Source organism: Panthera onca, chromosome B3, assembly GCF_046562875.1.
Source record: "Panthera onca isolate mPanOnc1 chromosome B3, mPanOnc1 haplotype 2, whole genome shotgun sequence".
NCBI classification, from domain to species: domain Eukaryota; kingdom Metazoa; phylum Chordata; class Mammalia; order Carnivora; family Felidae; genus Panthera; species Panthera onca.
The window spans coordinates 37,591,160-37,603,320 of record NC_138344.1 but is presented as its reverse complement, the minus strand read 5'-3'; the positions used below and the strand labels follow the sequence as shown (position 1 = coordinate 37,603,320).

The 12,161-nt window shown below is 35.2% G+C and overlaps 1 protein-coding gene across 14 annotated transcripts in view; it reads left to right on the top strand.

Annotated features, from left to right (window-relative positions):
- The window catches only part of MAP2K5 (mitogen-activated protein kinase kinase 5), a 270,908-nt gene that overhangs the window by 115,909 nt on the left and 142,838 nt on the right, over positions 1-12,161 (top strand). For all 14 annotated transcript variants that reach the window (XM_078448784.2, XM_078448783.2, XM_078448782.2 and 11 more), the window contains exons 12-13: positions 4,167-4,228; positions 10,913-10,961. In XM_078448784.2, the coding sequence (XP_078304910.1) occupies positions 4,167-4,228; positions 10,913-10,961 (111 nt within the window). The remainder of the gene's footprint in view (positions 1-4,166; positions 4,229-10,912; positions 10,962-12,161) is intronic.

Here is a 12,161-nt window from a genome sequence, read left to right as displayed (position 1 = left end):
CAGACACTGTTCTCAACCTGGGGACACAAACAGTAAATAGGACTTAATTCCTGTCATTATGGAACTTAAATTCTAGAAGGGGAGCCTGAGAAGAGACACATAGTACATTCTCAGAGAGAGTTAAGTCTCATTGGAACATAAAGCAGGATAGATGATGACTAATAGGAGAGGAGGTGCTAGATAGGATGGTCAGGGATGGCTTTTTTATGGGAGTGACATTTTAGCAGATTTTAATGTCAATGAGCCATTCACAGAAGGTCATGGGGAACATCTTTGAGGAAGACAGAGTATCTGTTATAAATACTCCAAGGTAGGAGCAAGCTTGGTATAATGAAGGCCCCACAGGAAGGCCAAAATGACTAGTGAGTATTGATGGGAGGACCTGGGACCAGAGAGGGGGCCAAAGAAGTAAGTAGAAGCTACATTGTGTAGGCCTTATAGAGCATGTAAGGAATTTGTGTTTTCATCTGAATTAAGATGCCACTGGAAGTGTTCAAGTAGGGGACTGATGTGATATGCCTTCTCATTAAGTAAAACTAAATCTACTCAGAAATGCTCAAATACAGCTTCTCAGAATATATGCCCATGTTTTTGGATTACTGTCATTGGAACAAATTTTTTTCTCAAAAACCCATGTTGCAGAGAAAGAAAAGGAGTATCAAGTACTCCTTTGAGTCCTTGAAACAAAGGGCTCTTTATTTTTACAAGTAGCAGAGTCTAGGAGAGCTTCTTCTGAAATTTTTGCTTATGGCTCCAGATTTTAATTTTATTAGTATTAATAATAATCATGGTCATTTTAAGAAAATGTTGGGATTAATATGACAGTATTGTTGCTTCTCATTCATTAACTACATATTTGTATTTTATCCTACATTCAGGGCACTACTTTATGTTTAGTCCTGTGTTAGGTTAAACACAGACCTCACAGCCATGAGTCCTTTTTGCTTAGTTGCATGAAAATGATGGCCCTAATTCATCAAGAGAAACATATAGTTTGGTAGTTGAGATGGGTTCTTTTGCTAATTTGTTAGCAGTCTTCCTCCTGGTTCCTATGGTGGATTGTAGCATGAAATGAAATGACTGGCTAGGGGTGATCTGAGGCCAGAGAATACAGAGAAGTGACAGGTCACAGAAAGCAAACCAGTGACGTCACCTTGGAATCACGAATAAAAGGTTTAAACCAACTGTGTAACATAGAAATGAGTTTCTAAATGCCTTGAATACCAGTGTCTCAACTAAGATTAAACTGTCTGAGTGTGTCATGGTAATATCACATTACATTAAACTGTAAAAAGTTCACATGTGATTCTCAAGCTCAATGATGTTACAGGGAAACCTTTTAAATGTTTGCAGTTCTGGGAGTTCAAAGGCCGAGACCTTTCCTGAGCTCTCCCATCAACTGACTCACGGCCATGACTAGAAAACTTACTTTCTGGGAGTCACTTTTTCCCATTTGTCGAATAAAGTCATTGGACTGTTCTTTAATGTCCCTCTAGCACTAATGTTAGGTGATATGATGAGTCTAAGAATTGCCTTTTTGGGATAGGCCTGAACGATAGAGATGATAGTAAAACTCAGTGAAAATTAAACTGTAAACTCTGTCATTTTTAGGCTAAGACTTATTTAGTTGCACAAAGAGAACTACTAAAGCTTAATAGGAGCTCTTGATTCTGAGTGGAGCTGCCAGATCCTTTTTTTTGCCTCTGACAGTTATCTCTAATGATTATGTCAAGGACAGGATGAATCTGTGATGACACAAAGCCAGTATGTAAAGATTTACCCATGTGGATGGCTAAGAAGAGTGGGATATAACTGAGATTAAATGGATATTTACAAAAACCAGTGAAATACCTCAAAATGAGATTCTTTTTTGGCTTGTTCTGCCAATAAGAGTAGTAATGTAATCTTTGGCTTTTTGGTTTAGACTGTTGTCTGTTATCTGTTTAGCCAATTAAATCCTGATTTACATCTTATGTATATATATATTTTTAAAAAAAGCATCTCCTGTTAGGACTTCTTACTAGTCTATGTGAATGAATTTGCACCTCCTAGTTTTGAGCCAGTCAAGCTGTTCACTTCACAAGGGATTGGTCTAGTAAACTGCATTTGTCAGTCTTCCAAATACCAGCATGTAAAGCTCCTTGCAACTGCCAATTCTTCTGAAAGATCAATGAGAACATGAAATGTTTTCTTAACATATTTTCACTTTTATTGCATCTATCATAAAAATGCTATTTAAGTAAATAAAGATGGTTCAGTTCATTGCAGAAGTGTCTTTTTTTTTTTTTTCATTATCTTCCAAGGAACACTCATAGCCAAAGCATAAAGTTTAGTCACACTGTGGTTTACCAGCTTCTTGTAAGAATCTGGAAACTACAAGCCATTTACCTAAGGAAGTGATCGTTTTTCTACTGTAAACAGAATAAATACAAAGTCAGTAGCTATATATATATGCTATATATGTATATATATGTGTATATATATATATATATACACACACACACACATATATACATATATATGTATATATGTGTGTGTGTGTGTATATATATATATATAAAATTTGTTTTCATAGGAAAAAATTTTTTTTTCTGATGTTCAGCTTTAGGAAAATTTGGCATATAAAAATATTCATATCTGTGAAATATACTTAACTGCATTTCAAAACAATAACATGCTCCATTTTAGTATCATATGAGGCATACTTAGAAATCATCCAGTAGTAAAGTAGGTAAATATGAATTTTTAGCCTTTGATTGAAATGGAAATGATTTTTCAAATATCCTGGATAATTCCTTTATAGAACTGAAAGACTAAACCTCAACTTGACTCAAGGAAAGGTTATTACCTGTTGTTAAATAGGTCTCATACAGTCATATTGTTAACATGAGCGAGGTAGTGGTTCTTTGCATATCTTTCCGAAAATCTGTGAGATTGAAAATTTAACAATTGTACCCAAATTTATACTTGCAAATGAATATTGGTTCCTTTAAAATACTTGCTGAGGATAAGAGACTCTTAAAACCTGAGAACAAACTGAGGGCTGATCCGGGGGGTGGGAGGGAGGGGAGGGTGGGTGATGGGTATTGAAGAGGGCATCTTTTGGGATGAGTACTGGGTGTTGTATAGAAAACAATTTGACAATAAATTTCATATATTAAAAAATAATAAATAAATAAATAAATAAATAAATAAATAAATAAATAAAATACTTGCCGAGGAAAGTTGTGCGGTTATTTCAGTGATGTTATTGTTGGCTGCGGTCCCTTCTTTTGAAAGTGCTTTCAGAGCAGTTCTACCTATCTAGTGAGGTTCACAGTGATTTTAATTTATCCGTATGTTCACCTGATAGATATTTATCAAGTAGCTGCTATCTTCTAGTTGTACTAATTTCTAGGTTGATGAAAATTTAAAACAAGCAAACAATGTGGCCCTTCATTTCCTATGTGCACAGTCTAATGGTTTTGGTTTCTGGAACTGCCAGAAGCTGGATTTGGTAAAGATGAAGGATGATAGTGAATACCATTTCAGTGACAAATATGATACAAGGAGATTGGTTTTTCTTTTTTTTACTTCATAAAGTGGTTTTCAAAGTGGTATCAAAGAGAATTTAAAAAGCAAACAAAACCCATTTTGAACTAAGTATCTTTGGAATAGATTGATTGCTTGTCTTGGTACTTAATTTGAAGGGTAGTATTCATTAGACAGATGTCAGTATTACTACTTTATTAGTTTTTATGTGTATTTTGGTCCTTATATTCACCACCTTTTGTTTGGTTAATGTGAAAATTCTAAGATGATCCTGGTTTACATTTGAGAGTAAGGTAGATACCTGAATGTGGTTGAGCTGTTGGCCTTTAGTTTTGAGTATGTATTTAAGTTTATGTAAAGTGCAGAGTCTTGTGCTGCCCTTGACTAGTTTCTTTCAGTTTTCACATGTAGGCGATTGTACTTAGAAATAAAATGGAGATACCTAATTATGCTTCATCTGGAAGTATGCTATTATGTTATAAATAAAATTGGACTAAAAACCAATTCTACCATAGACATCCAATGCATAATATAAGAAGAAAAAAAATATTCTCCCAATGAATGCACAGAGGAAGGGCCCAATGCAATGTTCTGGTAGTTTTATTTATAATAATGAAACATATCTGTCTCTACAGGAGGATCTTTGGATGTATATAGAAAAATTCCAGAGCATGTCCTTGGAAGAATTGCAATAGCTGTGAGTATATATGGCTTCCGCCTTATGAAATTTGGATGATTTAATTTTTCTAGTCAAACCTGTTCTCCTTATATACTCAGAATATTGTGTTATTTTTCTTCAATCCCTGTTGACTTGCAGGGCCTTCTTAACTCTCCTTTTCTTGTCATTTTTGTGTTTTCTTCTTTTATAGACCAAACCACAATAACAACATAGTCACAGGACATCCTTCAGGCTTATGGGTGTTGTGACCTATTCTACTTTTTTGTGTTTGCAAAGACCTTAGTACACTTGTTAGCCAGTAAAATTTCCAGGTTCTTTAACAAGAAAGTTGTTTAGGGGACATTTTGTAGTTACAGGCATATAATTAGAAAATACTTGCAGAGTCAAAATTATTAAAATAAAACTACTTATAAGAAAAACACGACTTTATTCTTAAAGATTTTTGCAGACTTTTTGTGTTTTTGGTTTTTAATTTTTTTTACCAATTATATCTAGGAATTTATTCCCTTTGTGATTAAAAGCAGATTTTCTGTTTTCTGAATACACAAATAAATTGACACAATATGTCAACTCAACTAACATTACCATATAAACTCCAGATTTCAAATTTGGAATAATGTAGGCTACACAGTGTCTAAGAGAAGTCATGAGGTGGTGGAATAGTAAACAGTTGCTAATCTAAAGGCACTCTGATAACTTAAGCAGTTTAATGCAGAACAAAGCGATTATACCATGTACCATTTAATTAAATGGCTGATTTTCACATTCATTATACATCACACTGACAACTCAGATCCTTTAATCCAACACGGACACTTATTTAGTCTTAGTTCATTGTAATTCACAGCTTTCCTTTCTTCTTTCTAATTATTAGTATGAACTGCCCAGGGTGATGAGAACTTTCTTTTCTGATGCTATTGCTAAGTAGCTTCTAATCTACATGTTTAGGTAGATTAGTTTAGTATGAAATTTGAGTACTTAAATCACTATTTTAGATGAAAATAAAAATGTTTCATTTCCTCTTTTAATCTCAGAAGGGAATGAATGCTTTGTGGCTTTTGGCAGTTCTTGGCTCTAAAGTTTAATAACACGTATAATAAAGGGCAAAAAAAGGCAAAGATACCAAATGAAAAGGAAAAAAGTGTATGAGTTCTGTATACTCACTTATGTGTTGAACTTGGCTAAAATAGGAATCTGCTTTCTTCTGTTAGAGAAGCATGTTCTTCCTGGACTTCATAAATCTTACCTCCCTCTTGTGTAGGGCATCCACACAAGGCCATTGTTCTTTTCATTTCTACCGGCGTGAGAAGCCTGTGAAGTGAATGGAGTCAGCAAAAATAATAATAATTCGGTTTCAAATACCAGGTTTACCTATTGGATAATTGAAAATACGGCAAAAATTATTTTAGTGAAAGGCACTCAAAATAAGCACTAGCCCAAAGCATTGTTTACATTTGCCCTTACATTTTTTAAAATTAGGGTTTTTTTCCCCTAATATGTGTCCAATTTCTTTAGCTTTTATGGCTCATCAGGTCATAGTAATGAAAACTGCCTGTGGCCAGAATAAAAGAAATGCTTTTGATAATTTTGCTCTTCATCTACTACTTTTTATAAACTCTGCTGGGGCCTAAACTTGTATAATGCCTCCAAAGTGTATTTTTTTTGTTTCATGTAATTTGAGTAGGCTACAAACAACTAATCCTGTGTTGCAGCTGACAAACACAAGTGGAAGCGTTCTCCCAGTTAAAATAAGACTAGCGAATTGATGGTTTCCAGGTCATGGTTTGTAAAAGTAAATAAATACTCTCATAGCCTGACTGGGTTCCTGGTATCCTTAGTTATTTCTCCTCTAGTATTGTGAAGACAGATCATCATCTTCTGTTCCCTTGGGTTCCCTCAGTGAGGCCAAGGAAGCACGTGTGTGCTCTTGCCAAGTCAGAAGCAACAGAATCAGATGAGAGAAGAGGGAAATGGGTGCATGTTGAATACCTCCTGTGCCAATTGTCGATACATATTTTATGTATAAATTTTATGTCATTTAATCTTTATGGCAAACTCTGTAACGGGTAGGTTACTGAACATATTTGATACATGGCAAGATGAGATTTAGAGAAGTTAAAGTTACCTACAACTAATCAGTAATAATTTGAACCCAGGGCTGTTTCACTCCAGACCCCATGCTTTTTCATGCTGCTTTCCTAAGAGAAGGAGAAAAAAGGGGAGGAAGGACTGAAAGGGAGAACAAGGGTACAAAGAAAAGAAAAAGGAAAAAAGGAGAAGTACATAAGAAAGTAATGGAGTGACACATACAGTTGCTTCAGATTCTTTTCATTCTTAGAACCACATGTAGGCACCTCTCCCACCCCCAATTAACTTTATTTTCCAGGTTCTAATAATCTGGCATGCTGTGGAGGTCCAAAGATCCAAGGTTCATTATAGGATGGCCCCCTGTCAGCCTTGATGATATGTTGTTCAAATTTTCTCTTGTAGGATATATGGCAAGAGGATATAAAAAAAATTAATATAAACTGGCTGATTTCAGCTTCTAGCTTGCTCAGTGATTTTTATCTGTTTTCCATTTGAATGTGGTCTCCGAGAAAGAGGAATGCCTTCTTGCCATTCCCTGCCATCTTGCACGTTTTATTTTTCTTCTCATTTCTGAAGCAGTGACACTGTGTACTGTATTTTGAGTGCTAATGTTGATGGAAGTTGTCCCTGAAAGGATGTGCACTTGACATGTCAAGGAGTGAGTGATTGACAGCAGATATAAGTACTTTTAGTGTCAAGGCTTTGTCAAGTCATTGTTGTGAAACCCAGCCTACTGAATACCAATAATACCCTCTAGATTTTCAATGGACAGATTTCTAGCTCTCCATATACTGCTTTTCATATACTTCTAAAGGAAAACGTGTATTTTGACAAAGTTGGAAGAGTGACATATTCTTTTGAATCACTAACAAGATTTATAATTTTAGCAAGTGTCATACAATCAGTATTTGTTTTACTTTTTTCCTGCCTGATCTGAATATATAATGGTTTGCCTTCCCCTTATGTGTTTTCTGGTTATTCATTTTTTTGTGGACTGATTTTTAGTGGTGAACCATCTTTGATGGGAAGGTTTTATAATATGCAACTAACCTTATAAGTTGAAAAGTTTAACCCTATTTCCCAACTCAGAGGTGATTATTTCCATGCCAAATAAGATAGCCTTATCCTACTACTCAAAGAGAAAATTGTTTTTGTTATTGATGTTATTTTAATAAACATTTAAGGAAATATTTTTGTCTTATTTCCTCCTCCTATTGGTTGCCATTTTACTATTTTGGTAGTTTCTTTTTCTTTCTTTTTTTTACTATCTTACTGTCCAGAACATATGTGTTTTATTGTAATGCCACTTTTTCCAAATCCTGGAAGAAATGATTTGCTATAAATATATATTCTGTTCTCTTAAAACAGACGAACTTATCATGGAAATAATCATACCTTGCTAGCAAATCTTTCAGGAGTACATCCCTGTCTAAGAAAACATTGAAAATATGTTAATTTCTGCTCAGCCTTAATTGATGTAGATTTTACCTTCTTCTAGATCTTTAGTATTTAGAAATTGGGTTTCTTCCTGTGCATTTCTGTTTTTAGAATTGCTCATAGTCTTTCTTGATCAACTAAAATCCTTGTGTATTTAGCTCTAGGCTTCTTTTCATCATTTTCAAAAATACATAAATCACTCAGTTACTCCTCATAATGGTAGATTTCCTTGTTCTTATACTCCTGACTCACCTAAAATGTTCTAATATGATGAGTACTTTTAAATTCTTGAGTAAATTTTGAGTGATAGTGGTTCATGCATTGTATCTGATACGTAATTATGAATAGTCAACCTTGAAATTGTTAAATTCACGCTCATCTGCATACAGGGTCAGTCGGTGTGAATAAAAACATGTGCTTCCCCTTTTATAACAATTTCTATATAAATATTTTTACAAAAGATTAGTGATTAAACTTCCCACATAGAAGGTAGAACTTGTAACCCACATACTTAGGGTCTTAGAAACATTTTTTTTTTTTTCAGAATCTTATTTGACTATTCTTAACACAGGCTGTTCAATCAAAAATCCAATCTAATGTGAATGTTTTTATTTTCTCACTTTATTATCTTGTCCTGCCCTTTCAGTATTTTCTATGTGAGTCTACACTTGCACCTGCCAGACTGGCTTGTGAGGCTGATCATCTTGATATACTTTGTTCTTTCCTACCCTAATATCATTTAAAACATTTTTTTAGAAACTTTCTTTTAAACTATTTTAAACTTACAGAAAAGTTGTAAGATGCTTCCTCCAGATTTCCCAGTTGTCAACAGTTAACTACGTTTGGTTTTAAAAATACGCACAACCACACACACACACACACACCCCTTGGTTTGAGAGCGTAATTCATTCTGGAAACATGCTTGTAATCCAAAGCACTTGTATATAAAAGTGAATTTCCCCATAAGAAATAATGTAAACTCAGATGATTTGTTCTACAACCCCAAAATATTCGTATAAGAATGGTTACAAGGGGCACCTGGGTGCCTCACAGTTGGTTAAGTGTCCAGCTCAGAGCCTGGAGCCCACTTTAGATTCTGTGTCTCCCTCTCTCTCTGCCCCACCCCCACTCACTCTCTGTCTCTCTCTCTCTGTAAAAACTAAATAAGCATTAGAAAATTATATTAAAAAGAGAATGATTATAATACTATAATGTAATACAAAATGTTAAAGAAAATACAAAATATAAAGAAAAATAAACAAATTAACCTGCACGTACCTTTGAAAACCTTCGTGGCTGGTATGAGGAAGACAAGAGAGAGGAGGGTTATTGTGCAGGACAACTTTCACTATCACTAATGGAATCACTGCTATCTATTGGCTCAATGGAATCTTTTTCTGCATGGGGGCCATTGTATATGCTCTCACAGATGTTGACTAAGGTACAATGTTAAAAAACTCTTGTCAGATACTGTATTTAGTGTAACTGGCAACAAAACAGCAGAGGAAAGGGTCTATATCTGCAGGCAGCCTGACCTAGAATGAAGCAAAGCATCCCTAAACTTACTCTTGTATGGAAAAGCAAAGGACTGTCCATAGGTGCTTTGAAATGACCAAAAATACACAAGTGCCAGTTGTGGGCACCTTCCAATGTTCTGAAAAATCACTGACTTCTGCCAAACACTGTGGCCTGAGACTGAGCATCTGAGCATGGGAGACAATCACCCACGATCCTGCAGTGGGAGAGAGTGAGAGCCTTTGGCTCAGTCGTGATCATGTGATGTTCGGTGTCAGATACTACTCATATTGCAAGACATCACTCGTTTATCGAGTTAAAATTTATTAGAAATGTTTGCTTGTCTTGTGGAACATTCATAGGACAAGTTACTCACAATCTAAGGTTTTACTGTATGTATATATATATGTATATGTGTGTGTGTATGTGTGTATATATACATATACATATATATATGTGTGTATGTATGTATTTTTTTCCCTGTAACATTTGAGAGTAAGTTGCAGACGTCATGACCCTTTACCCGTAAATACTTAAGGTGTATATTTCTTGAGAATAAGGGTATTCTCTCACATCCTTGCTGTATACTGATCAAAATCAGGAAATTAGCAATGGTACAATACTGTTATATAATCAACAGTCCTGACTTAGATTTTGACAGTTGTCCAGTAATACCCATTATAGAACAAAAGAAAAAAATTTCTTGTCCAGCATCCAGTCTAGGATTATATACTGCATTTAGTTGTCATGTCTCTGGTCTCTGTTAACTTGGAGTAGTCTCAGTGTTTCTTTGTTTTCCTGACCTTGATTTTTTGGAAGAGTACATGGCCCCAACACTTTGGTTGTATATTTTTATCCTGGCCTGAACACTTTCTTCTCTTTTCATCACATCAGTTGAATCTGTTTCTTAGGGCCCAGAACTTTAGTAAAGCCTTCCTGAATACTGACAGGAAAAGCAATCCTGATTACTGACAGAGATTGCTTTCATTAGCCAACTTTTTAAAAATATCTTTCCTTGGTCTTAAATGTCATGACTTTTTTTTTTTTTTTTAGTTTATTTATTTTGAGAGACAGAGCAGAGGAGAAGCAGAGAGAGAGAGAGAGAGAGAGAGAGAGGGAGAGAGAGAGGGAAAGAGAGAATCCCAGCAGGCTCCATGCTGTTAGCACGAAGCCTGATGTGGGGCTTGAACCCATGAACCATGAGATCGTGACCTGAGCCGAAACCAAGAGTTGGACGCTTAACCAACTGAGCCACCCAGGCACCCCTTAAATGTCATGACTTTTTAAAAAATTCTGTGTATAAAAGTATAGAAAATAAATGAAAATCTTTGTCCCTTTTTCCTGTCCTTTTTTTCCCCCATCCAGTCCACCACTGTGAACTTAGTAGATGTACTTCTAGGTCATTTTCCATGCACATACACTTATTTTTTTCATTAATCATGCCTTATCTTCAGAACATTGAAAGCCCATTAGAGAAGAAACCTGTAGCTTATACATTTGGCATCCTCCAAGAACCTGGCACAGAAATGGGAGATGTTCAATAAATGTTTATTGGTTTTTAGAGTTTTAAAGGAAGAGTTATGGTTGATATGATTATATGTTTAAATATGGAAAGTTCCTGATAAAAATCATGATTGTACTGTTTCTCTTTCTTAAATTTAGGTTGTTAAAGGCCTTACCTATTTGTGGAGTTTAAAGATTTTACATAGAGGTATGTACTGAGCTTACGAGCTCTAACTTAATTTGACATTGAGTGCTGACCACTCCAGGATACCTTCATTTTAAAATACATGATCTGCTATTTAAGCCAGCTGATATATTTGGTAATCAAAAGATGGCTGCTTTCTAAATGTTTTTCTTATCTTCTCCTTCAACTACTCTGATTTAGATTATAAACTTGATATTTTTGTAGATGTTTACCAAACACGTAAAGGTATTTCATAACATAGTATTTGAAAATGACAGGATCTTATTTTTAATCTTAACTCTAGTTAATGCAAAACCTTCACTTTCTGTACAATTGCATCCCTTCCCCTTATTAACATTTTAGATATCATCATACACAGTTCCTTAAGAGATGGCTTCACATACCTTGAAAGGGAAACTTTAAACAAGGAGTTGGTGAATGCATCAGAAATTAGTCTCTGGGTCTATTGACAGAACACTTGAGAAGAATGATCAATTAAATAAATGCTGCAAAAACAAGTTCCCGTTGTGTTTTCCAACATTTCCAAAATGTCTGAATTCATTTGGAGCAAATTATTAAGTGAGAAACAGACTATAGCAAAGCCACTTCCGGGCCTCATGTTACTAACAGTCCTGTTTAGTTTTACACATCTGCTCAGCCTTGCTTTATGCACATTTGGGGAATGCACCAGCATACACATTACATGTGATTAAAGGGACTTTTTTTTAAAAAAGGTATAAGCTTTGAGAGTGAGTAAACAACTGATGCCTCCAATTGTGCTATCACATCTGTCACTAAGGGTTGTTTTTTGTTGTGGCAGTTTTACTATCCTAGTGATTTCAGATTTCTTCCTAAATCCCTCGTCCCCTCTTGAAGAGGGTGTGTAAATTTTGACAAGCAAAACTTGCAGTTCTTGAAGGTGTTTATGCAGATTAAATGGAATCATGATCCAAATTTTCCCTTAAAGCCAGTCCAGTCTATCTCTAGGGTGTAGTTGGTACAAAATGTAGATAGATGTAGGGAGAGTGAGCTGAGTTGTGTCAGTGTTACTTTTCCTGGGAAGAAATCATCATGTGAACACATCTGGTGGGTGAGAAAAAAGAAATGGAGCATTTTCAGCTCCAAGGTTAAGAGAGAATGGTATTTAACATCACATGACCTATATTGCTTCTGTTCCCTATACTCATTAACCCATAAAGTGGTTATGGCCATTTTAATAGAAGT